The 26,049-nt window shown below is 48.8% G+C and overlaps 1 protein-coding gene across 2 annotated transcripts in view; it reads right to left on the reverse strand.

The window, feature by feature from the left end:
- The window catches only part of ANLN (anillin actin binding protein), a 287,028-nt gene that overhangs the window by 61,994 nt on the left and 198,985 nt on the right, over positions 1–26,049 (reverse strand). Inside the window, exons 14-18 of one of the 2 annotated variants that reach the window (XM_030204129.1) lie at positions 24,570–24,758; positions 3,664–3,790; positions 3,416–3,464; positions 3,228–3,284; positions 2,776–2,838 (exon numbers count right to left, since the gene is read on the reverse strand). In XM_030204129.1, the coding sequence (XP_030059989.1) occupies positions 2,776–2,838; positions 3,228–3,284; positions 3,416–3,464; positions 3,664–3,790; positions 24,570–24,758 (485 nt within the window). The remainder of the gene's footprint in view (positions 1–2,775; positions 2,839–3,227; positions 3,285–3,415; positions 3,465–3,663; positions 3,791–24,569; positions 24,759–26,049) is intronic. The other variant, XM_030204140.1, reaches the window with a different exon arrangement.

Below are 26,049 nucleotides of genomic sequence, written 5' to 3' on the forward strand. Positions count from 1 at the left end.
TTTGGGGGGGGGGGGGGACGTGCTGGGTGACAAGGTTGGAGGACAGACAGAGAAAGCAGAAACTACAAAGTGTATAAGGATGGAAAGGAAGGGAAGATGCTGGACATGGTGGAACCATGTGGGATAGGACATGGGGGTTTTATCAAAGAGATAAGTAAGAGGAGGATGGAGAATACAAAGGGTACAAGTAAAGTGGGTGAAAGAGAGAAGGGAATCGGAGGCTGGGGAAGGAGTGAGACAAGAGAAATGGAAATCAAGGGGTGACAGGAAGAGATGGAAAGTTAATAGGTGAAAAATAATGGAGGACTAGAGAGAGTGAAGTATGAGTGGTCAGTCAAAAAAGAAAAGAAGAAAAAAAAAACAGCGAAAACTCACGAAAAAACCGAAGGCTCTTTCAAGGGGCAAAGGGACAGACGGAAAAACAACCGCTCCCTACCGCAGAAAGAGAAAAAACTAACGGGACTCTCGCGCGACAGGCGGGAAGCCGATGGCCGTGCCTGCTCGAAGGCTCTAGCAAACTTTTGTTGCTAGGAAGATTTCCAGCACATCCCTCCCTTCCCTGCAGCTCCCCCTCCTCCCTTAAATCCTGCACATCTCTTCCTTCCCCAAATCCAGCATCCCTGCCACTTCCTTCTCCTTCTGCAGTGCTTGCAGTTTACATTATCAGGCTGTCCACGATTTACACAGGCACTCCAGGGCCTTGCCTCTGCCGCATCAAGTCCTCTCTGATGCAACTTCCTGTTGCAAGGGCCAAACACGGCAGAGAGAAGTCCCCAGAGTGCCTGTGTGAATCGTGGATGGACTGAAAATGTAAGCTGCAAGCACTGCAGCGGGGGAAGATGGAGGAAGCGGCAGATCTGCGGGAGGGGAAAGTAGGGAGCAATGCTGGATTGTGGGTGGGTGGTGGGATTGTATCTCTGTTCAGGTGGCAGCGGGACGGAGGTCAAAATTTGCCGCGGTACCCACAGCGTACAGTTTGGGAAACGCTGGTTTAGCCAATCAATTTTTTTTTCTTTTTGTTACATTTGTACCCCGCGCTTTCCCACTCATGGCAGGCTCAATGCGGCTTACATGGGGCAATGGAGGGTTAAGTGACTTGCCCAGAGTCACAAGGAGCTGCCTGTGCCTGAAGTGGGAATTGAACTCAGTTCCCAGGACCAAAGTCCACCACCCTAACCACTAGGCCACTCCTATGAAGTTATAGGACAGGATTTATCCCAGTAACTATCACCAGGGATAGCCTGTAATTCCTAATCACAAGATCATAACCCATCTTCAACATCAATTTGAACAAAGACTAACTTCCCCCTTTGTTAATCTTCCTAGCATAAAATTTTTTTTAGCATTCAATGCTATTTTTATGCATTTTAAAAATTACTCTCCATTTTAATTTATCTGCTAGAAGTCCTTTTCTGATTCACCCCCTTTCAAATTTCTGGCATTTACAATTTAAACATCTTGTCATGGAGAATAAACTGACCGTCTTTATGACCACCTAAACCCACAATATTTAATAGCTGAATCCAATCATGTATCATATTGTAAAACTCCAGTATTTAATATTTGAAATAAACCACCAGTTAGATTCATAAAGAATCCTTAATCTTACCTCTCAGCAATTCCCTAACACTTTTGGTTTCCTATAGCTAAAATTACCACACAAAAGTAGATTACATTCTAATTTAAAATTATCAGACCAAATCAAAGGAGAAATAGTGAAATCCTTCACTGAACCTCTACCCAGAGAAATAAAGAGTATGCCCAATTACAGTGTACTAGTACACAGTCACAGGATTTTCTTTTACTGTCACAAGATTGAAATAGAGATTTATTTACAAGTACCAATTGTGAGATAAAACCCATGAGTGTCTGGCACCATCTAGGGAAAACAGCCTGCTCATGCCTAGAACTGGTAGATGCCTCAGGGGTCCAAAATAAAAGATGTGTCTTTTTACTAACCAACAGTGCTCACCACGGAGATTTTATGTGTGGTAACAAAAACTGCATAAAAATTTTTTTGTCTGTTTTGTCTATTTTCAAATGCATCCACACTGCCCATGTCAGATCTTTAAGAATAAATGACTCTGCCACAGTCTTGAAGGCCCAGCTGTGCCTTTTTTCTTTTGCTGCTTGTCTTTGTGTATTTCTGGTGTATTTCTGAACCCTCTCTTGTCTCTTGATAGAACTGATAGATGACAGCAGGAGCAATGCCTTGCCTGTGCTTTGTACTGGAATAGGTTCGAGCATCAACACCAATTTAACTTTGCAGTTCTCCCTTTTAGGATTTATTAGCATTCCAAAAAAGGGACTTCATAAACAAATACTTTCTCCCTTCATTCATAATAGACTATGACCAAAAAGTTCTAAAATGTTAAGACTTATCACTTCATACTGGCATTATATATAAGCTATAAATTCTTTCTAATGTGAGTCACCATTGTGCAGTGTACCTACTCAGATCACCCAATTTACCAACATACAAAACCCCAAAAAGAAAATCAGTGAATCTAAACAAGCCCAGTAAAATAAGCCCTAATAGTATGTAATTGCCAATTTGTGCTTTTAAGTTGTACAGCACTGCGCCCAGCACGCGATACTTGCTGTGGTATTAAAAAAAAAAAAGATGCACAAGAAATTATATTTTTTGATTACAAATATAAGTATACAGTGCACACACAATTCAAATACTTGAATTTACAGTAACCAATTCTACTGCAGTATAGAGCGCTGGCACAATACATGAATTTAGGGGCAAATATACTATAAGAATCGTACCAAGACGACAAAAATTTCTTGTATTAGACGAAGCTTTGGAAAGCAGGAAGCTCTGCAGAGATACTAGACAAAAAAGAAAAACATTGAACATTTTCTTTAATCGTATTTATTTTTCTTGCTAGGCGGTAGCTGGATACAGCAAAACAAATTAAGAAAAATTTTTTTTTGGGGTTGGGGGAATAGATCCCACAATATCTGTTTACTGATAGATCTGCAGATATTAAAAAGCACTTTCTAATTTTATGCCAGAAGAGATGCAAGCAAACCTCTAAAAATATATACAACTTAACTAGTTAACATGAAGCACTTTCAAATGCCATTTTAATTCATCAGTGACAACCTCTTAAGCTAGATGATCACTACTATCAGTGTCATGGCAAATTTTTCCTTCCTGTTCTCACTGGCTCTTTAGTTGTGATTGGCTAAGAGTTTCTACAATTCTTTCCACTCACCTTTGATTTAATAGCTTTTTTCCTTTTGTCAGGGGCACCACCTTCTTTCCTCTGCACCTAAAAGATGACGGAAGTAGTATTTAACAAAAAAATATTGAACCTAAAGTCAAAATCAAATTATGGATAATTCTTATTCACTGATCTCCCTTTCATCTTTACAGTTCTGAAACATTCAGATAAATACATACCAAGCTGTAAACATCAATATTAATTTCAAAGTCATTTGACACATCTTGCCTGAAAAAGAAAAACAAAAAGAATCGGGCATTTCACCTCAATCAAGTACAAAAAATACAGGATTCAAATTAATTCACAACTCACACCATTGTGCCAATACGTTTTGTGAACATGTAACTTTAAATTTAAAGGCAAACTCAAAATATAATAGCCAAAATGCTAAACAGCAACTTCAGTCTGACAGTATTTTTATACTTACAGAGTAAACGTAGTAGGGAACATAAGAGCATCTCCTTTTACAGACATCACAGTATTAGCTAGTGGTGTTGCAACCATGTTTTCTGCTCCAGCTCTGATCATGATGATGAAATAATGGTTTGTTGAGTCTGAGAGAAAAAAAAATTCAATATGGCCAAATAACCAATGAGTTTCATCAAGTTTAATATAACTAATAGTTTGCCATCTTGATGGCTCAACTGGCATCACACAGACAACTCAAAATCCAAGTTACACATTGACAACTCGAAATCCAAGTTAGACTGTCTTGGACTATTTGCTTTATTTCAATTTATCATAGCCTTTTAGAAGAAATTCTCCTGAGGCAGTGAACAGCAAGTATAACTGGACATAGGCAATTATATTGACAATGTGACCATAGCAAAATGCTAAAATGCCAGCATAGTATAAGCAAGGCATACCTGGAAAGGGAAAATTAATCTTACCTGTTAATTTGCTTTCCTTTAAATTGGCATAGATGGGTTATACATTCCTACCAGCAGATGAGAACCACCGAGTTACAGATATGGGTATAAGTGGGCAGCGCAGACCCCTGAAAACCAATCTACGAATAGCTAATAAAAGAAAAAAAAAAAAAAAAAAGCACAACCCTCCTCCCAAAAGTAACAGACCATGAAAAAAACGGTCAACAAGGCCCAACACCGTCTGCTGCTGCTCCCCAGTACTGTAAAGACCAACAGCCCCAACGGGTCATCCAACCGAGCAGACTCAATGTGTTCAGATTTTAGATAGGAATGCACACTTTTTTTTTTTTTATTTAAAGTTTGTATAGATGATTGACTTTTTCTGATGGAGTCTACCACCAACTCCTCACAAGCACCCAAAACCTACGCCGAACCGCAAGGACCACAGCCGACAAAAACACTCTCCAGAGACTGAATACAGGCAAGCACACAATCTGGGCGGGCTCTGTGTCGGTCTAGAGAACTAAAGGAAGCAAATTAGCAGGTAAGACCTAATTTCCTGTTCCACAGCATCCCTCTAGACTAGCACAGATGGGAAAATATCAAAGCAGTGACAAAGGGTGGGGACCCCCGAAGGCCCGCTTCCAAAACTCAAGTCCTAAATACCGCATCTGATGTACTTGCACATCCAACCTGTAATGACGCATAAAGGAATACGATGAAGACCAGACCGCAGCCTTGCTGATGTCCAGCGGATACACCAAGGAATACTCCACCCATGAGGCCACCTGAGCCCCAGTAGAATGAGCCCTCAAAAATGCCAGAATTGAGTCCCCCATCTGTCCACAATGAGAGCAATGGCCACCAGACAAACTCCACCCCCAGGTCGAGGAGATTTCTGCTGAGGCAGTCTACCTGGATGTTGTCCACTCCTGACCGCCAACATATCAAACAGGTAAAGCTCAGCCCAGGAGAGAAGGATAACAACCTCTTTCACCACTTGAGGGCTCTTCGTGCCCCCTTGAAGAATGACATAAGCAACCATCATGGAACTATATGACAGGACTTGTACTGCCTTGCTAGGAGAATGATCCTGGTCACTGACTGAAGACTGTGCCTCCTCCAGATACCAAAGGCCCCGTGCCACCTGATCTGCATAGTGTGCTCTCCAGCCCAAGAGACTACAATCCGTGGTCAGAATGACCCACTTAGATGCAGAAAGCGGGTGTGGCCGCGCTCCCCTTGAAAGGTGACAACACCAGCCACCAATTCAGACTGTGCCTCACCATGCATTGAAGGAGAAGATGGGTGTCCAACTCCTGGGACTGAGGAAACCACCCAGACAGCACAGCAACCTGCAGAGGTCTCACGTGGAATTTGGCCCACGGCACTATCTCCAGCAACACCACCATGGACCCCAGAATATGTAAATAATCCTCGGCCTGGGGAACCCGAGAATGAAGGAAGGAACAAATCCAAGAGTGTAACTTTTCATGCTGGAGGGATGAAAACTCTGCCTGGCCGAGTGTCAAACAGCACGCCCTAATACTCCAAGGTCCAAGACAGCTCCAGAAGTCTCTTGATCAGGTTGACTACCCAACCTGACAAGCACCTGCACCACTCTGGAAGTAACGAACACTCCTGGAACAACTTGGCTTGAATGAGCCAAACGTCAAAGTAAGGATGAACAATTCCCTCTTTCTGAAGGAATACAGCCGCCACCATGACTTTGGAAAAGGTGCAAAGAGCAATGGCAAGACCAAAAGGTAGCATGCAGAACTGATGCTCCCTTCCAAAACAGTGCAGCAAAGGAACTTCTGAGGCGCCGGCAGAACTGGAATGTGAAGATAGGCCCTGACCCAGAGATGTAAAACTCCCTCGGTTATACCACTATTACCACCAACTGCAATGTCTCCATATGGAAGGAGTGCACACAAAGCACCCGACTGACATAAGACCATAAGAGTAGCCATACTGGGTCAGATCAACGGTCCATCTAGCCCAGTATCCCATTTCCAAATAGCCAAGTCACAAGTATCGGGCACAAACCCAATTAGCAGCAACATTCCATGATACCAATCCTGGGGCAAGCAGCTGCCTCCCCATGTCTGTCAATAGCATACTATGGACTTTTCATCCAGGAATCTATCCAAACCTTTTTAAAACCCAGATACGCTAACCACTTTCCAGAACTTAACTATTTGTTGAGTTAAAAAATATTTCCTATTTGTTTTTAAAGTATTTCCATGTAACTTCCTTGAGTGTCCCCTAGTCTTTGTACTTTTGGAACAAGTAAAAAAAAAATCTATTTACTTCTAATCATTGTACACCACTCAGGATTTTCTAGACATCATATCTCCCCTCATCTATCTCTCTTCCAAGCTGAAAAGTCCTAACTTTAGCCTTTCCTCATACAAGGAGTTCCATCCCCTTTATCATTTTGATCGGTCTTCTTTGAACCTTTTCTAATTTAGTTATATCTTTTTTGAGATAAGGTGACCAGAACTAAATGCAATACTCAAGGTGTGGTCATACCATGAAGTGATACAAAGGTAAAGCATTTTCGGTCTTATACACCATCACCTTCCTAATCATTCCTAGCACCCTGTTTGCTTTTCTGGACTCTGCCATACACTGAGCAGAAGATTTCAGAGTATTATCTACACCACCACCAAGAACCTTTTCTCGACTGCTGACCCCCAAGGTGAACCCTAGCATCAGGTAACTGATTCGGATTATTCTTTCCAATATGCATAACCTTGCATTTGTCCACATTAAATTTCACCTGCCATTTGGATGACCAGTCTTTCAATTTCCTAAGGTCTTGCTGCAATATTTCACAGTCCACACGTGTTTTAACAACCTTGAATAGTTTTGTATCACCTCACTCGTCATTCCGATTTACATATCACTTATAAATATGTTAAATAGCATCAGTCCCAGTGCCAATTCCCTGCAGCACTCCACTGTTCACCCTCCTCCATTGAGGGAAAAGCGAGGTTACTAACCTGTAGCAGATATTCTTCGAGGACAGCAGGCTGATTGTTCTCACGATTGGGTGACGTCCACGGCAGCTCCAGGATCGGAAGATCTTCCTAGCAACAGAAGTTTGCTAGCGCATGCGCGACCGTCTTCCCGCCCGTAGCGCGAACGTGCTCCCCAATCCAGTGACAAGCAAAAGATAAGGGAAGACAACTCCAAAGGTGGGGGAGGGCGGGTTTGTGAGAACAATCAGCCTGCTGTCCTCAGAGAATACCTGCTACAGGTAACCTCGCTTTCTCAGAGGACAAGCAGACTGCTTGTTCTCACGATTGGGGTATCCCTAGCCCCCAGGCTCATTCAAAACAACAAACATTGGTCAATTGGGCCTCGCAACGGCGAGGGAAATAACTGAGATTGACCTAAATAGAAACAACTGAGAGTGCAGCCTGGAACAGAATAAAATGGGCCTACGGGGGGTGGAGTTGGATTCTAAACCCCAAACAGATTCTGCAGCACCGACTGCCCGAACCGACAGTCGCGTCAGGTTTCCTGCTGTAGGCAGTAATGAGATGTGAATGTGTGGACAGAAGACCACGTTGCAGCCTTGCAAATCTCTTCAATAGAGGCTGACTTCAAGTGGGCCATTGACGCTGCCATGGCTCTAACACTATGAGCCGTGACATGACCCTCAAGAGTCAGCCCAGCCTGGGCATAAGTGAAGGAAATGCAATCTGCTAGCCAACTGGATATGGTACGTTTCCCGACAGCCACTCCCCCTTCTATTGGGGTCAAAAGAATCAAACAAGTGGGCGGACTGTCTGTGGGGGCTTGTCCGCTCCAGATAGAAGGCCAATGCAGTCCAATGTGTGCAACTGACATTCAGCAGGGCGGGTATGAGGGTGGGGGAAGAATGTTGGCAAGACAATTGACTGGTTAAGATGGAACTCCAACACCACCTTTGGCAAGAACTTAGGGTGAGTGCGAAGGACTACTCTGTTATGATGAAATGTGGTATAAGGAGCATGAGCTACCAAGGCTTGAAGCTCACTGACTCTACGAGCTGAAGTTCCTGCCACCAAGAAAATGACCTTCCAGGTCAAGTACTTCAGATGGCAAGAGTTCAGTGGCTCAAAAGGAAGTTTCATCAGCTGGGTGAGAACGACATTGAGATCCCATGACACTGGTGGAGGCTTGATAGGGGGCTTTCACAAAAGCAAACCTCTCATGAAGCGAACTAAAGTCTGTCCCGAGATAGGCTTACCCTCTACACGATAATGAAAAGCACTAACTGCGCTAAGACAAACTCTTACAGAGTTGGTCTTAAGACCAACCTCAGACAAGTGCAGAAGGTATTCAAGCAGGAGCAGGGTCTGTGTAGGACAAGAACGAGGATCTAGGGCCTTGCTGTCACACCAGACGGCAAACCTTTTCCATTTAAAAGCATAACACCTCTTCGTGGAATCTTTTCTGGAAGCAAGACTCGGGAGACACCCTCAGAAAGACCCAAGGAGGCAAAGTCTACGCTCTCAACATCCAGGCCGTGAGAGCCAGGAACTGCAGGTTGGGATGCAGAAACGCCCCCTCGTTCTGAGTGATGAGGGTTGGAACACACTCCAATCTCCACGGTTCTTTGGAGGACAACTCCAGAAGAAGAGGGAACCAGATCTGGCGCAGCCAGAATGGAGCGATCAGAATCATGGTTCCACAGTCCTGCTTCAGCAAAGTCTTCCCTACTAAGGGAATGGGAGGATACGCGTACATGAGGCCGTTTCCCCAATGAAGGAGAAAGGCATCCGACGCTAGCCTGCCATGGGCCTGAAGTCTGGAATAGAACTGAGGGACCTTGTGGTTGACCTGAGTGGCAAAAAGATCTACCAAGGGGGTGCCCCAAGCTTGAAAGATCTTGTAACTACTCTCAAGTTGAGAACCCACTTGTGAGGTTGCATTATCCTGCTCAACCTGTTGGCCAGACTGTTGTTTACGCCTACCAGATACGTGGCTTGGAGAAACATGCCGTGCTGGCGAGCCCAAAGCCACATCCTGACGGCTTCCTGAGACAGGGGGGTGAGATCCGGTGCCCCCCTGCTTGTTGATGTAGTATATAGCAACCTGATTGTCTGAATTTGAATAATTTGATGAGACAGCCGATCTCTGAAAGCCTTTAGCGCGTTCCAGACCGCTCGAAACTCAAGGAGGTTGATCTGAAAACCTGTCTCCTGGAGGGACCAACATCCCTGGGTGTGAAGCCCATCGACATGAGCTCCCCACCCCAGGAGAGACGCATCCGTAGTCAGCACTTTTTGCGGCTGAGGAATTTGAAGGGGATGTCCCAAGGTCAAATTGGAGCGAATGGTCCACCAATGTTAGGATTTGAGAAAAACTGTAGACAACTGGATCACGCCTTCCAGATCCGCCGCAGCATGATACCACTGGGAAGCTAGGGTCCATTGAGCTGATCTCATGTGGAGACGGGCCATAGGAGTCATGTGAACTGTGGAGGCCATGTGGCCGACCAATCTCAACATCTGCCGAGCTGTGATCCACTGAGACGCTCGTACCCAGGAAACCAGGGACAAAAGATTGTCTGTCCTCACCTCGGGGAGGTAGGCGTGAGCAGTCTGGGAGTCCAGCAGAGCTCCTATAAATTCGAGTCTTTGAACTGGAAGAAGGTGGGACTTGGATAATTTATCACAAACCCTAGTAGCTCCAGGAGTTGAATAGTCACCTGCATGGACTGTAGAACTCCTGCCTCCGAGGTGTTCTTTACCAGCCAATCGTCGAGATAAGGGAACACATGCACTCCCAGTCTGCGTAGAGACGCCGCCACTACTGCCAGGCATTTCATGAACACTCTGGGCGCAGAGGCGAAACTAAAGGGCAGCACACAGTACTGAAAGTGCTGCGTTCCCAGACGGAATCAAAGATACTGCCTGTGAGCTGGCAGTATCAGGATGTGTGTATAAGCATCCTTTAAGTCCAGAGAGCATAGCCAATCATTTTCTGAATCATGGGAAGAAGGGTGCCCAGGGAAAGCATCCTGAACTTCTCTTGGACCAGATATTTGTTCAGGGCCCTTAGGTCTAGGATGGGACGCATCCCCCCTGTTTTCTTTTCCACAAAAAAGTACCTGGAATAGAATCCCAGCCCTTCCTGCCCCGGTGGCACGGGCTCGACTGCACTGGCGCTGAGAAGGGCGGAGAGTTCCTCTGCAAGTACCTGCTTGTGCTGCAAGCTGAAAGACTGAGCTCCTGGAGGGCAATTTGGAGGTGTTGAAATCAAATTGAGGGCGTATCCTAGCCGGACTATTTGAAGAACCCACCGGTTGGAGGTTACAAGAGGCCACCTTTGGCGAAAAAACTTTAACCTCCCTCCTACCGGCAGATCGTCCGGCACAGACACTTATCTCGGCTATGCTCACCTGGAGCCACTAAAAAGCCTGTCCATTGCTTTTGCTGAGGAGCTGCAGGGGCCTGAGGAGGTGCACGCTGTTGACGGGAACGAGCGCGCTGGAGCTTAGCCTGAGCAGGCTGGCGAAAAGGTGGATTGTACCTACGCCTATTAGAAGCATAGGGAACATTCCTCCTTTCCCCATAAAGCGAATGCTACATACCTGTAGAAGGTATTCTCCGAGGACAGCAGGCTGATTGTTCTCACTGATGGGGTGACGTCCACGGCAGCCCCTCCAATCGGAAACTTCACTAGCAAAGTCCTTTGCTAGCCCTCGCGCGCATGCGCGGCCGTCTTCCCGCCCGAAACCGGCTCGAGCCGGCCAGTCCAGTATGTAGCAAGACAATACACTTCAAGGGAAGACACAACTCCAAAGGGGAGGCGGGCGGGTTTGTGAGAACAATCAGCCTGCTGTCCTCGGAGAATACCTTCTACAGGTATGTAGCATTCGCTTTCTCCGAGGACAAGCAGGCTGCTTGTTCTCACTGATGGGGTATCCCTAGCCCCCAGGCTCACTCAAAACAACAACCATGGTCAATTGGGCCTCGCAACGGCGAGGACATAACTGAGATTGACCTAAAAAATTTACCAACTAACTGAGAGTGCAGCCTGGAACAGAACAAACAGGGCCCTCGGGGGGTGGAGTTGGATCCTAAAGCCCAAACAGGTTCTGAAGAACTGACTGCCCGAACCGACTGTCGCGTCGGGTATCCTGCTGCAGGCAGTAATGAGATGTGAATGTGTGGACAGAAGACCACGTCGCAGCTTTGCAAATTTCTTCAATGGAGGCTGACTTCAAGTGGGCTACCGACGCAGCCATGGCTCTAACATTATGAGCCGTGACATGACCCTCAAGAGCCAGCCCCGCCTGGGCGTAAGTGAAGGAAATGCAATCTGCTAGCCAATTGGATATGGTGCGTTTCCCTACAGCCACTCCCCTCCTATTGGGGTCAAAAGAAACAAACAATTGGGCGGACTGTCTGGTGGGCTGTGTCCGCTCCAGGTAGAAGGCCAATGCTCTCTTGCAGTCCAATGTGTGCAGCTGACATTCAGCAGGGCAGGAATGAGGACGGGGAAAGAATGTTGGCAAGACAATTGACTGGTTTAGATGGAACTCCGACACGACCTTTGGCAGAAACTTAGGGTGAGTGCGGAGGACTACTCTGTTGTGATGAAATTTGGTGTAAGGGGCCTGGGCTACCAGGGCCTGAAGCTCACTGACTCTACGAGCCGAAGTAACTGCCACCAAGAAAATGACCTTCCAGGTCAAGTACTTCGGATGGCAGGAATTCAGTGGCTCAAAAGGAGGTTTCATCAGCTGGGTGAGAACGACATTGAGATCCCATGACACTGTAGGAGGCTTGACAGGGGCTTTGACAAAAGCAAACCTCTCATGAAGCGAACAACTAAAGGCTGTCTTGAGATCGGCTTACCTTCCACTTGGTAATGGTATGCACTGATTGCACTAAGGTGAACCCTTACGGAGTTGGTCTTGAGACCAGACTCAGACAAGTGCAGAAGGTATTCAAGCAGGGTCTGTGTAGGACAAGAGCGAGGATCTAGGGCCTTGCTGTCACACCAGACGGCAAACCTCCTCCAATGAAAGAAGTAACTTCTCTTAGTGGAGTCTTTCCTGGAAGCAAGCAAGATGCGGGAGACACCCTCTGGCAGACCCAAAGAGGCAAAGTCTACGCCCTCAACATCCAGGCCGTGAGAGCCAGGGACTGGAGGTTGGGATGCAGAAGAGCCCCGTCGTCCTGCGTGATGAGGGTCGGAAAACACTCCAATCTCCACGGTTCTTCGGAGGATAACTCCAGAAGAAGAGGGAACCAGATCTGACGCGGCCAAAGGGAGCAATCAGAATCATGGTGCCTCGGTCTTGCTTGAGTTTCAACAAAGTCTTCCCCACCAGAGGTATGGGAGGATAAGCATACAGCAGACCTTCCCCCCAATCCAGGAGGAAGGCATCCGACGCCAGTCTGCCGTGGGCCTGAAGCCTGGAACAGAACTGAGGGACCTTGTGGTTCACTTGAGATGCGAAGAGATCCACCAGGGGGGTGCCCCACGCCTGGAAGATCTGTCGCACCACACGGGAATTGAGCGACCACTCGTGAGGTTGCATAATCCTGCTCAACCTGTCGGCCAGACTGTTGTTTACGCCTGCCAGATATGTGGCTTGGAGCACCATGCCCTGACGGCGAGCCCAGAGCCACATGCTGACGGCTTCCTGACACAGGGGGCGAGATCCGGTGCCCCCCTGCTTGTTGACATAGTACATGGCAACCTGGTTGTCTGTCTGAATTTGGATAATTTGGTGGGACAGCCGATCTCTGAAAGCCTTCAGAGCGTTCCAGATCGCTCGCAACTCCAGAAGATTGATCTGTAGATCGCGTTCTTGGAGGGACCAACTTCCTTGGGTGTGAAGCCCATCGACATGAGCTCCCCATCCCAGGAGAGACGCATCCGTGGTCAGCACTTTTTGTGGCTGAGGAATTTGGAAGGGACGTCCCAGAGTCAAATTGGTCCAAATCGTCCACCAATACAGGGATTCGAGAAAACTCGTGGACAGGTGGATCACGTCCTCTAGACCTCCAGCGGCCTGATACCACTGGGAGGCTAGGGTCCATTGAGCAGATCTCATGTGAAGGCGGGCCATGGGAGTCACATGAACTGTGGAGGCCATATGGCCCAGCAATCTCAACATCTGCCGAGCTGTGATCTGCTGGGACGCTCGCACCCGCGAGACGAGGGACAACAAGTTGTTGGCTCCTCGTCTCTGGGAGATAGGCGCGAGCCGTCCGAGAATCCAGCAGGGCTCCGATGAATTCGAGTTTCTGCACTGGGAGAAGATGGGACTTTGGGTAATTTATCACAAACCCCAGTAGCTCCAGGAGGCGAATAGTCATCTGCATGGACTGCAGGGCTCCTGCCTCGGATGTGTTCTTCACCAGCCAATCGTCGAGATATGGGAACACGTGCACCTCCAGCCTGCGAAGCGCCGCTGCTACCACAGCTAGGCACTTTGTGAACACCCTGGGTGCAGAGGCGAGCCCAAAGGGTAGCACACAGTACTGGAAGTGGCGTGTGCCCAGCTGAAATCGCAGATACTGTCTGTGAGCTGGCAGTATCGGGATGTGTGTATAGGCATCCTTCAAGTCCAGAGAGCATAGCCAATCGTTTTGCTGAATCATGGGGAGAAGGGTGCCCAGGGAAAGCATCCTGAACTTTTCTTTTACGAGATACTTGTTCAGGGCCCTTAGGTCTAGGATGGGACGCATCCCCCCTGTTTTCTTTTCCACAAGGAAGTACCTGGAATAGAATCCCAGCCCTTCTTGCCCGGATGGCACGGGCTCGACCGCATTGGCGCTGAGAAGGGCGGAGAGTTCCTCTGCAAGTACCTGCTTGTGCTGGAAGCTGTAAGACTGAGCTCCCGGTGGACAATTTGGAGGTTTTGAGGCCAAATTGAGGGTGTATCCTTGCCGGACTATTTGGAGAACCCACTGATCGGAGGTTATGAGGCCACCTTTGGTGAAAAGCTTTCAACCTCCCCCCGACTGGCAGGTCGCCCGGCACTGACACTTGGATGTCGGCTATGCTCTGCTGGAGCCAGTCAAAAGCTCGCCCCTTGCTTTTGCTGGGGAGCCGCGGGGCCTTGCTGAGGCGCACGCTGCTGACGAGAGCGAGCGCGCTGGGGCTTAGCCTGGGCCGCAGGCTGTCGGGAAGGAGGATTGTACCTACGTTTGCCAGAAGTGTAGGGAACAGTCTTCCTTCCCCCGAAAAATCGTCTACCTGTAGAGGTAGAGGCTGAAGGCTGCCGGCGGGCGAATTTGTCGAATGCGGTGTCCCGCTGGTGGAGAGACTCTACCACCTGTTCGACTTTTTCGCCAAAAATGTTATCCGCACGGCAAGGCGAGTCCGCAATCCGCTGCTGGATTCTATTCTCCAGGTCGGCGGCACGCAGCCATGAGAGTCTGCGCATCACCACACCTTGAGCAGCGGCCCTGGACGCAACATCAAAAGTGTCATAAACTCCTCTGGCCAGGAATTTTCTGCACGCCTTCAGCTGCCTGACCACCTCCTGGAAAGGCTTGGCTTGCTCAGGGGGAAGAGCATCAACCAAGCCCGCCAACTGCCGCACATTGTTCCGCATGTGGATGCTCGTGTAGAGCTGGTAAGACTGGATCTTGGACACGAGCATAGAGGAATGGTAGGCCTTCCTCCCAAAGGAGTCTAAGGTTCTAGAGTCTTTGCCCGGGGGCGCCGAAGCATGCTCTCTAGAACTCTTAGCCTTCTTTAGGGCCAGATCCACAACTCCAGAGTCGTGAGGCAACTGGGTGCGCATCAGCTCTGGGTCCCCATGGATCCGGTACTGGGACTCGATCTTCTTGGGGATGTGGGGATTAGTTAAAGGCTTGGTCCAGTTCGCCAGCAATGTCTTTTTGAGGACATGGTGCAGGGGAACAGTGGACGCTTCCTTAGGTGGAGAAGGATAGTCCAGGAGCTCAAACATTTCAGCCCTGGGCTCGTCCTCCACAACCACCGGGAAGGGGATGGCCGTAGACATCTCCCGGACAAAGGAAGCAAAAGACAGACTCTCGGGAGGAGGAAAGCTGCCTTTCAGGAGAGGGAGTGGGATCAGAAGGTAGACCCTCAGACTCCTCGTCAGAGAAATATCTGGGGTCTTCCTCTTCCTCCCACGAGGCCTCACCCTCGGTGTCAGACACAAGTTCACGGACCTGCGTCTGCAACCGGGCCCGGCTCGACTCCGTGGAGCCACGTCCACGATGGGGGCGTCGAGAGGTAGACTCCCTCGCCCGCATCGGCGAAGCTCTCTCCGCCGACGTAGTCGGGGAGCCCTCCTGGGAGGTGGCCGCAGTCGGCACCGCACGCGGGTACCGACGTCGGGGACCTCACCCCGGGCGATGGGCCAGCCGGCGCCACGCTCGACGGTACCGGAGGCGCAAGCACCGCCGGTACCGGAGGGGTAGGGCGCAACAGCTCCCCCAGAATCTCTGGGAGAACGGCCCGGAGGCTCTCGTTCAGAGCGGCTGCAGAGAAAGGCGTGGAGGTCGATGCAGGCGTCGACGTCAGTACCTGTTCCGGGCGTGGAGGCTGTTCCGGGCTGTCCAGAGCGGAGCGCATCGACACCTCCTGAACAGAGGGTGAGCGGTCCTCTCGGTGCCGATGCCTGCTGGGTGCCGACTCCCTCGGCGACCCAGAGCTCTCGGTGCCGACGCGGGGAGGGGACCGGTGTCGATGCTTCTTCGACTTCTTCCGAAGCATGTCACCGGAGCTCCCCGGCACCGACGAGGAGGACGTCGAATCCACCCGTCGCTTCCTCGGGGCCGAGACCGAAGAGGGTCGATCTCGGGGGGGCTGTACCGCAGGAGCCCTCAGGGTAGGAGGAGACCCACCCGAGGGCTCACCGCCACCAGCAGGGGAATGGACAGCCCTCACCTGCACTCCACCAGATGCACCACCGTCCGACGACATCAGCAGACGAGGTCCTGGTACCACCGACGTCGATGCAGCTATCCGATGTCTCGGCGCCGATGCAGAGGCCCGATGCCTCGATGCGCTCGATGCAAGGGCAGCCGAGGAAGATGGTCTGGACGCTGACGACGTCGATGCACTCGAAGATCCCGGTGCCGATGCCGACGAAGAGCCCGAGAACAACACGTTCCACTGGGCTAGTCTCGCTACCTGAGTCCGCCTTTGAAGCAGGGAACACAGACTGCAGTTCTGAGGGCGGTGCTCGGCCCCCAGACACTGAAGACACGACGAGTGTCGATCAGTGAGCGAGATAACCCGGGCGCACTGGGTGCACTTCTTGAAGCCGCTGGAAGGCTTCGATGTCATGGGCGGAAAAATCACGCCGGCGAAATCAAAAGCCGAAATGGCGAAAATTGAAGCACCAAAATTTAGAGGGAGAAAAATCTCTACCGAGGCCAAAAAGAGGCCTACCCCGACGACGAAAGAAAACTTACCGGGGCAAAAGCTGGAAGTACGGGGAGGATTGACACGAAACCCGGTGGAGGGTTTCCGGAGCACTTCCCGACTTTAGAAAAGCTTTTCCGAAGAAAAAACACGCTCAAAAAACAATTTGGACGCGCGAGGTCAACTTTCCGGGGCCCGACACGGCGAAACACGACCGTACCGAGTGCGGACAAAAGAAGACTGGCCGGCTCGAGCCGGTTTCGGGCGGGAAGACGGCCGCGCATGCGCGGTGCGCGCGGGCGCGCGAGGGCTAGCAAAGGACTTTGCTAGTGAAGTTTCCGATTGGAGGGGCTGCCGTGGACGTCACCCCATCAGTGAGAACAAGCAGCCTGCTTGTCCTCGGAGAAAAACGTCTACGTGAAGAGGTAGATACCGAAGGCGTCTGGTGGGAGAGCTTGTCGAATGCGGTGTCCTGCTGGTGGAGCTGTTCTACCACCTGTTCGACGCGCTCACCAAAAATGTTATCCCCCCGGCAAGGAGCATCCGCAATCCGCTGCTGGACTCTATTCTCCAGGTCATAGGCATGCAGCCATGAAAGTCTGCGCATCACTATACCTTGGGCCCTGGACGCAACATCAAAAGTGTCGTAAACACACCTAGACAGGAATTTTTGACACACCTTCAGCTGCCTGACCACCTCCTGAAAAGGCTTGGCCTGCTCCGACGGGAGTTTATCGACCAAGACCGTCAGCTGCCGCACATCGTTCCGCATGTGCATGCTCGTGTAGAGCTGGTAGGATTGGATCTTGGACATGAGCATAGCAGAATGGTAGGCCTTCCTCCCAAGAGTCCTAGACTCCTGCCCCGGGGGCACCGAGGCGTAATCTCTAGTACTCTTGACTTTCTTGAGAGCCAGATCCACAACTCCAGAGACATGAGGCAACTGGGTCTTCATCAACTCTGGGTCCCCGTGGATCAGATACTGGGACTCAATCTTTTTGGGAATCACGTGGTTACTTAATGGTTTCGTCCAGTTCGTCATCAATGTCTGTTTCAGGACATTATGAAGGGGAACAGTGGACGACGCCTTAGGTGGTGAAGGATAGTCCAGGACCTCTAACATCTCAGCCCTGGGCTCATCCTCAGTAACCACTGGGAAGGGAATGGCCGTAGACATTTCCCAGACAAATGACGAGAAAGACAGACTCTCGGGGGGGGGGGGGGGGGGGGGGGGAGCTCTCTCTTTGGCGAAGGAGTGGGATCAGAAGGAAGACCAAAAGACTCCTCGTCAGAGAAATATCTTGGGTCTTCCTCTTCCCCCCATGAGGCCTCACCTTCGGTATCGGACACCACGAACTTCAGTCCAAAGCTGAGCCCGTTTCGACGCCGGTGCTGAGAAGACTCCCACACCACCGGCGAGGAAGCTCTCTCCAGCGACGTCGAGTCAACCTGGGTGGCAGCAGAGGCCGATGCCGCAAGTCGCTGTCCTCACCACGGGCGGAGAACCAACTGCCGCATCTCTTGACGGTACCGGCGGCGCAGGCACCGACGATACCGGAGCAGATGTACGCAGCAGCCTTTCTAGGATGGCCTCGAGGCGCTCGTCCAGAGTGGCTGTCGAGCAAGGCAGTAGAGCTGGTACCGGCGACAGAGTCAGATCCTGTCTGGGGCAGAGCGCATCGACACCTCCTGAATGGAGGGGAGCGGTCCTCCCCGTGTCGACGCTTCGCGGGTACCGAATCCCTCGGTGTCCCTGAGCTCTCGGCATCGTGACGGGAAGGTGACTGATGGCGATGCTTCTTCGCCTTTGCTCAAAGCACGCCAGCGGTACCTCCTGGTACCGAAGAGGACAACGTGGAATCCAGACGTCTCCTCGGGGACGGGTCCGAAGGTGGTCGGTCCCGGGGGGGTGGGGGGGGGGTCTGTACCGCAGGAGCCCTCGAGGTGGGTGGAGACCCACTCGATGGCTCACTGCTACCAGCATGGGACCTCTGGACAGCCATCACCTGCGCTCCGGACGTTGATGCACCCTCCGAAGCAGACAGATACCGGCGATGACCTCTGTACCGCTGGCTCTGCCGACGTCGAAGGACTGGACAAAGCTCCGAACAGAATGTTCCACTGAGCCAATCTCGCCGCCTGAGTCCTCTTCTTGAGCTGGAGGCACAAAGTACAGGCGTTAGGGCGATGACAAGCTCCGAGACACTGGAGACACGAAACGTGCCTATCAGTGAGCGAGATAGTCCAGCTGCACCGCGTGCACTTCTTGAAGCCGCTGGCAGGCTTCAATGACATGGACAGAAAAATCGTGCCGGCGAGGTCAAACGCGATGATGCTGAAAAAGGGCAACAAAAAAGGGAAAAAGACCCGTACGGGCGGCGAAGAAAGCCGCTCACGCCAAAGAAAGGAAACTTACGGGAAACTTCTACGAAAGTAAACGGAAACAAACCAAATTTTTTTTTTGTGAAAAACACGAGAAGAAGAAAACAGCCAAAAAGGCGAAAAACACGGCAAAGAACGCAGCGAACGCCTCTCTGGGGCAGAGAATGAACGATACAAGGCTGTTCTGAGCCGCAGAAAAACAGAGACTGGGGAACACGTTTGCGCTACGGGTGGGAAGACGGTCGCGCATGCGAGATTTGCACGGGACACACAAGAGCTAGCAAACTTCTGTTGCTAGGAAGATCTTCCGATCTTGGGGCTGCCGTGGACGTCACCCAATCGTGAGAACAAGCAGCCTGCTTGTCCTCGGAGTATGACTATTTAACCCTACCCTCTGTTTTCTGTCCAATAACCAATTCCTAATTCAAACCAGAACCTTGCCTCCTATCCCATGACTAATTTTCTCAGGAGTCTCTCGTGAGGAACTTAAGCTTTCTGAAAATCTAGATATACACCACCAACTGGCTAACTTTTATCCACATATTTATTCACGCCTTCAAAGAAATGAAGCAAATTGGTAAGGCAAGACTTCCCTTGGCTGAACCCATGCTGACTCTGTCCCATTAAACCATGTTTGTCTATGTGTTCCGTAATTTTATTCTTTATAATGGCAAATTTTGCCCGGCACAGATGTCATGCTTACCGGTCTGTAATTTTCTGGATAACCCCTGGAACCCTTTTTAAAAATCTGTGTCACATTGGCCACCCTCCAATCTTCAGGTACTACAGACAATTTTAATGACAGTTACTTATTACTAACAGCAGGTCAGAAATTTCATGCCTGAGTTCTTTGAGTACCCTTGGATCCCTTGGATGTATGCCATCCAGTCCAGGTGATTTACTACTCTTTAATCTGTCAGTTTGGTTCAGTACATCTTCCAGGTTCACCGAGATTACTTTCAGTTCCTCCATATCATCACCCTTGAAAACCATTTCCGGTACTGAAGATGTTGCATCTTCTTCCATAAAGACAGAAGCAAAGAATTCATTCAGTTTCTCCGCTATGGCCTTGTACTCCCTGAGTACCCAAGCTTTCTGCTTCTGATGTACCTGAAAAAGTTTGTTACTGTGCATTTTAGTCTCTGCGGCAAGTTTCTCTTCATATTATCTTTTAGCCTTCTTTATTAATGCTTTGCATCTTATTTGCCAGTGCTTATGTTGCTTCTTATTTTTCATCATTTGGGTCCTTTTTCCATTTTTTGAAGGACAATCTTTTGGCTGTTATAGCCTCTTTTACTTCACCTTTTAACCATGCTGGCTGTTTCCTCTTCTTTCCACTTTTGCAAATACGTGGAATGCATCTGGTCTGGGCTTCCAAGATGGTTGTGTTTTGTTTTTTTTAATGATGTCCATGCCTGATTTAGTGTCCTAACCTTTGCAGCCAATTCTTTTAAACTATTTTCCTTATTTTATTATAGTCGCCCTTTCGAAAATTAAATGCAGTTACACTAGACTTCCTTTGCGGGTTCATCCCAGATAGTTGCTCAAACTTCATCATGTTCTGATCAGCAGGGGACCCAACATTGCCACCTCTTGCACTATGCCTTATATGCCACCAAAGACCAGATCCAAAATGGCTCCACCTCTTGTCGGTCCCTCGACCAGTTGGTCCAAGAAGCAGTCTTTTATTACATCTAGAAATTTTATCTCCCTAGCACTTCCTGATGTAACATTTATCCAGTCAATTTTGGGGTAATTGAAATCGCCCATTATTATAGTGTTGTCCAATTTGCCAGCTTTTCTAATCTCTGTAAAAATTTCTTCATCCGTCTGTTCATTCTGTCCTGGCAGACAGTAGTACAGCCCTTCAACAATACCCCTCCCTCTTCACACATGGAATTTCTATCCATGATGCCACACTGTTTCATGTCAAATTTATTTTGACAATTCCATTTTTAACATATAGCGAAGCCACAAACAATTTGTACCTTGATAACACAGTATCCCATTGACTGTACTCTTCCCACCAAGTCTCTGAGATGCCTATTATATCTACCTCATCAATATACTCTAAATCTCCCATCTTATTTTTTAGGCTTCTAGTATTTATATACAGGCACTTCAAATTGTGCTTTTTCCTTTGATCTACAAGCTGCTTAGAAGTTGGAGGGGATAATGTGAATCCTTTATCCTGCTCTCTCATTAAGCACATCTGGCTTACCTTCAGCATTATTGAAACCTCTCTACTGGGATTCAAGTTCAGAACTGGCCCAAAGGAACCTTCCTTTTTTGGAACTACAAAGTAAATGGACCACCACCTGAGACCTTTCTTGTCTCCCAGAAACAGAACCATGGGTCGCAGATCTACCAGCCTTCGTAGATTATACTGGACAGCCCGCACCTTCCACTGGCCCCGACAAGAAGACTCCAAGAAAGTGTCTGGAAAGGGATGAGCAAACTCCTGGTTTAGCCTTCTTGCCCCACCTCGAGCAACCCCTGATGTAAAGTAATCTGGGTCCACCTCTGATAGAACTGTTGCAACCCTGCTTCCACCAGCACCAGAAGTTGGACTCCCACACCTTCATTAGGAGGTCCGTCTGGGTGTAGACACGAGTGACTGGAATCCTGGCCTCCACAACACCTCCTCCCTCCCCCCGAAAGGGCCGAGCTCTCTGAAAGTACCGACAACACAGACGCCGCATCCACGGACCAGCCCCACAACCACAACAAGTGATGAGACGCCACACTAAGTGCCATAGATTTAGCTGAGGTACGATGATCATAATGGGCATTGGTGAGGAAGGAAGACCACATCTAGAGTTTGGCTGCTTCCTGATCCACAAGGACAAATTATCTGCCTCTCTATCCAAGATCCTCTCTGACCAGCAGAAATAGGTGCGGGCAACCACACCATTGCAAATAGCCACTTGCACTGCCATAGCTGCAACATCAAACTCTGCTTCAAAAGAGCTTCTATGCAACAGTCCTGATGATCCCGCAGTGCTGTACCCTATCCACAGGAACCGTAGTCATTTCCACCGAAAATATGGCATCTACCATCAGAGAATGCGAGGACATAGGGTACAGAGGGACCATGGACCAGGCAACCCGAAAAAAAGCATCCGGAGCCTTCCACTGGGTGTGAATGACATCCCAGATGTCCTGATGCATGAGGAAGGACTTAGGGAACTTCATAATGCCTTTTAGGACAGGATCCACCATATGCGGAGCTCCCTGAGGAGACTCTTCAAACTTCAAAACAGACTATACCTGAGAAATGAGCTTCTCCATATAAAAAATACAGATCACTGAGGAATCCTCCCCAGGAAGTAATTCTTCCACCCGACTGTCCTCCCCCGAAATGCACTCAGAGTCCAAATCATCCTCCTCCACCCAGTCCTGATCCACCTTAGATGGGGAACTTCAATCTAACAGCTCCTCTACACACTCATCCACCACTGTTTCTTAGAGGGATGAAGAGGGGGAGGGAGACCAGGTCCCCTAGGGCTGCATATGATGACTGTGCACAGAGTAGCCACTTTCTCTATACAGGCATAATGCCCTATAAATGGCCAACACAAAGTGTGTGTGGGGAGTGGGGGGGGGATCCACTCCACAACACTTGAGGAACCATTGCTGTCTCCAAGCCATGCACAGAGTAAGACATGGGAACCAACCATAGGGGATGATCGGATGCTGACTGCAGGATGGTGGCAGTTCTCGCCGAAATCGGAACCACTATCACCATCTAATCCCCCACTGAGCCTGATGTGGCCACAGCAGCCGCAGAAGGACCCACCTGCAACTCTTCAGTCGGCACCAGCAGAGCTGCTGCTGTCAGATCCCCTGCCTGCACAGGAGGAACAATGCCCCGTAGAGTCCACTGCACATTTCTGACACAACAAGCACACTCACGGAGCCTGACACACACCTAAGCTGAAAGCCAAACTGCTGCTAACCGCTGAAAATAGCCCCAAGAAAAGCAGGAGGCAACTCTCTGCATTGCTAGACATCAAACAAGCCTCCAAAGAAGGCAAACGCCAATGGGCAGACCCCTCAGGCACTGAACTGCCTGTCCACCACCAGGCAGAGGAGGACAGCCGAAGCTCCAAATCAGAATCTAAGAAAGGGAAAGCAGGACAAGACTCGGCCATCTGAATGTGACACTCCCCTGGGGCACTCAGAGACCCCTCAACCCCAGTCCATCAGCAGAGAAAGGGTTTAGTAGCAGTGGTGTTTTGTTTTGTTTTTTAAACACATGAAGTTTTTGTTTTTTAAAATCTCCTCTAACATCCCAAGAACACACAATCAGGGAAACCAAGCCCCTAGGGCCAACATGCAAATCGGGACTGCACAGGCTTAACATTATCACCATCTACTGAGACTGTTTCTAAATCAGCATTCTCCCCCCACTAGATTATTTTGGCACAAATTCATACCAAATTGTGCCTCATTGTAATTTCCAGAGTTTTGCATACTGAAGACAAGATTGCACCGCTTTTTTTTTTTTTTTTTTGGGGGGGGGGGGGGGGGGGGGGGGATACATGCTGCAAAGGACTCAAATACAAATCAACTTACGCGTCCAGTTTTTCCTACATAAGCACACAACTGTGGAACGCATTACAAAAAGCCACGAAAACAACGTATGACCACCTAAACGTCCGGAAATCACTAAACTAACCTGTTTAAAAAGGCAAACCCTACCGATCCAACTTAAATGCTTGAACACTGCAACATAACGAAACCAAAGCACGTAATGGACATAACACAACTCTTCCGCTCTACGATTCCCTAATGTGTGTTCCACATGAACCTTATCTTACCACAACATCACTTTGTATTTGTTCATACCGGAGTCGGCGAACGCCTCTCCTGTACTATGTAAGCCACATTGAGCCTGCAACTAGGTGGGAAAATGTGGGATACAAATGTAACAAATAAATATATTTTAAATGTGTGTTATACAAGGAAATACTTTTCCAAGCAGGAAAAGAGATTAAACTCCCACTGACAACTCCCTGTCATTTTCTAAGATATCTAAAATGGGTAATAAAACTACTGTTCTAGAAGAGTAACTTCATTCAGTAGCAACCTTTAAACATTTTTTATTTTATGACCAAAGAAAGGAGAAGGATTTTTCCCATAGACTCAACTAACTCGCAAGTCACAACAGCAATCCCAATGAGGCCTTGTGCCATCCTCTGAAACTCCAAGTATATCCTTCGGCTAAGAGCAAGTGCTGCTGTTGCATGACATTAACATCACCTTGTTTATAAAAAATTAAAAAAAAAAACAAATCCTGCTCACAGGACATCACCATCTCAAACAGAACACATGTGGTATGACTTTTACTTGGGACTGTAAACATTTTAATAGAAGAATGAACACATTTGGTCTGTTCAAGCTGTATTGCCCAAAATGAGGTCATTAAGAATGTACACACCTCCCATCACAATGCAGAAGTGGGCTGAGAATCCTACAACCAATTTACATTTTGTCTATAGTGAATTACTTGGCAACTCCATTTTCTTTCCTGTTCCCATATTTTGGTGACCAATGGTTACTACAAGCAATATAGGAACTAATCACAAAGATTCTCTCCCACTAGATGCTATAATTTCTACCATCTTTAAATTATCTGGATTGATTTGGCTGAATAAAGCTTTATCTAGTCCTGTCTCCGCCGAGGTGTTTGACAAGAAAAATATTACCTTACCCAATTTTTGAGCTGTGTTACAGACAAAGTCCGCTTTCAAAGGCAGACGCATTTCCGACAAAGAAATGAATCCACGAGATGCAGTATCACCACCAGATGGAGAGACAGCTTTAGTTGGCAACTTTTGACCTTTAGGTCCATCAATCTTCAGTTTGTTTAGCTCAGCAAACAAAGCCATTCTTTTTTCAGCTAACAGATAAAAACAAAATGGGATCACAAAATAAGTCATTTGTATTTCCAGCTACTCCCCATGTAAACATTTTTGATCTGTTCCATTATCAATGAAAAAGAGTAGTGCCATTGTAAAGATCACAAGAAACCAAAAACACTTCTGGGTGGCATTAGCTATAGTTTTTTTTTTTTTTTTCAATCCTGGAAAAAAAAAACCACAGAAGTGGCTTATATTCTAATGACAATATATATAGCTACATTGTCATCCCATATCACAGTGATGGTGAACCTTTCAGAGACCGAGTGCCCAAACAGCCACCAAAAATCTAATTATTTATCGCAGGTGCCGGTACTCATTATGGGCGGGGTCACCACATATGACTCCACCCCTATAATAGCCACATCCCTTACACCAGCCATGGCGCATATAAACAGACATCATTGAAACTATTATAGGAGAAAATAACAACATGATTTTTTTTCATTATAAATCATTTCTGTAAGCTGTTACAGCTCCAGTATACCCAGTGCAAAATAAGACAGCAGATGTAAATTCTCAAATTGGACATATTCCAAACACTAAAATGATTTTTTTCTACCTTTGTTGTCTGGTGAGTTTGTTTTTCTATCCATATTGGTCCTAGTCTCCGATTCTGCTGCTCTCTATCTGTTCTCTTAACTCCGTTTCCAGGTCTTCCTTTCCATTTATTTCTTTACTTTCCTCCTTTCTTCTTCATTTCTTGCCCTCCATCCATGTCCAGCCACCCTCCTATCCCCTCCAGCCACCCATGCCAAGCCACCCTTCTCTTCCCCCTGCCCTCCCAGCATCAGGCAGGCCTCCCTCCCAGCACCAGGCAGGCCTCCCTCCCACCAAGCACCTGGCATCAGGCCTCCCACCCAGCACCCCTCCCTCCCACCAAGCACCAGGCCTCCCTCCCTCCCACCCAGCATCAAGCAGGCCTCCCTCCCTCCCTCTGAGCACCAGGGCACCCCCTCCTCCGAAATTTAAAAGGCATACCTGGTTGGGGTTAAGGCGGCGTCGGCAGTGAAAAGTGTGTTTGCTCGGCGCACCTTCGGCCCTCCCTTCTGTCTCTCAAGCTCTGATCCCGCCCTTGCGAGGGCGGGACCAGAACCTGAGAGACAGAAGGGAAGGTCGAAGGTGTGCCGAGCAAACACACTTTTCGCTGCCGCTGCAGACGCCACCTTAACCCCGACCAGGTATGCCTTTTAAATTTTGAATGAGGGGGGCCCTGATGCTCGGAGGGCGGGCGGACGGACCAACCAGCGACGGCGCGCGTGCCAACAGAGA

The sequence above is a fragment of the Microcaecilia unicolor genome, chromosome 1, assembly GCF_901765095.1.
Source record: "Microcaecilia unicolor chromosome 1, aMicUni1.1, whole genome shotgun sequence".
Classification (NCBI taxonomy): Eukaryota; Metazoa; Chordata; class Amphibia; order Gymnophiona; family Siphonopidae; genus Microcaecilia; species Microcaecilia unicolor.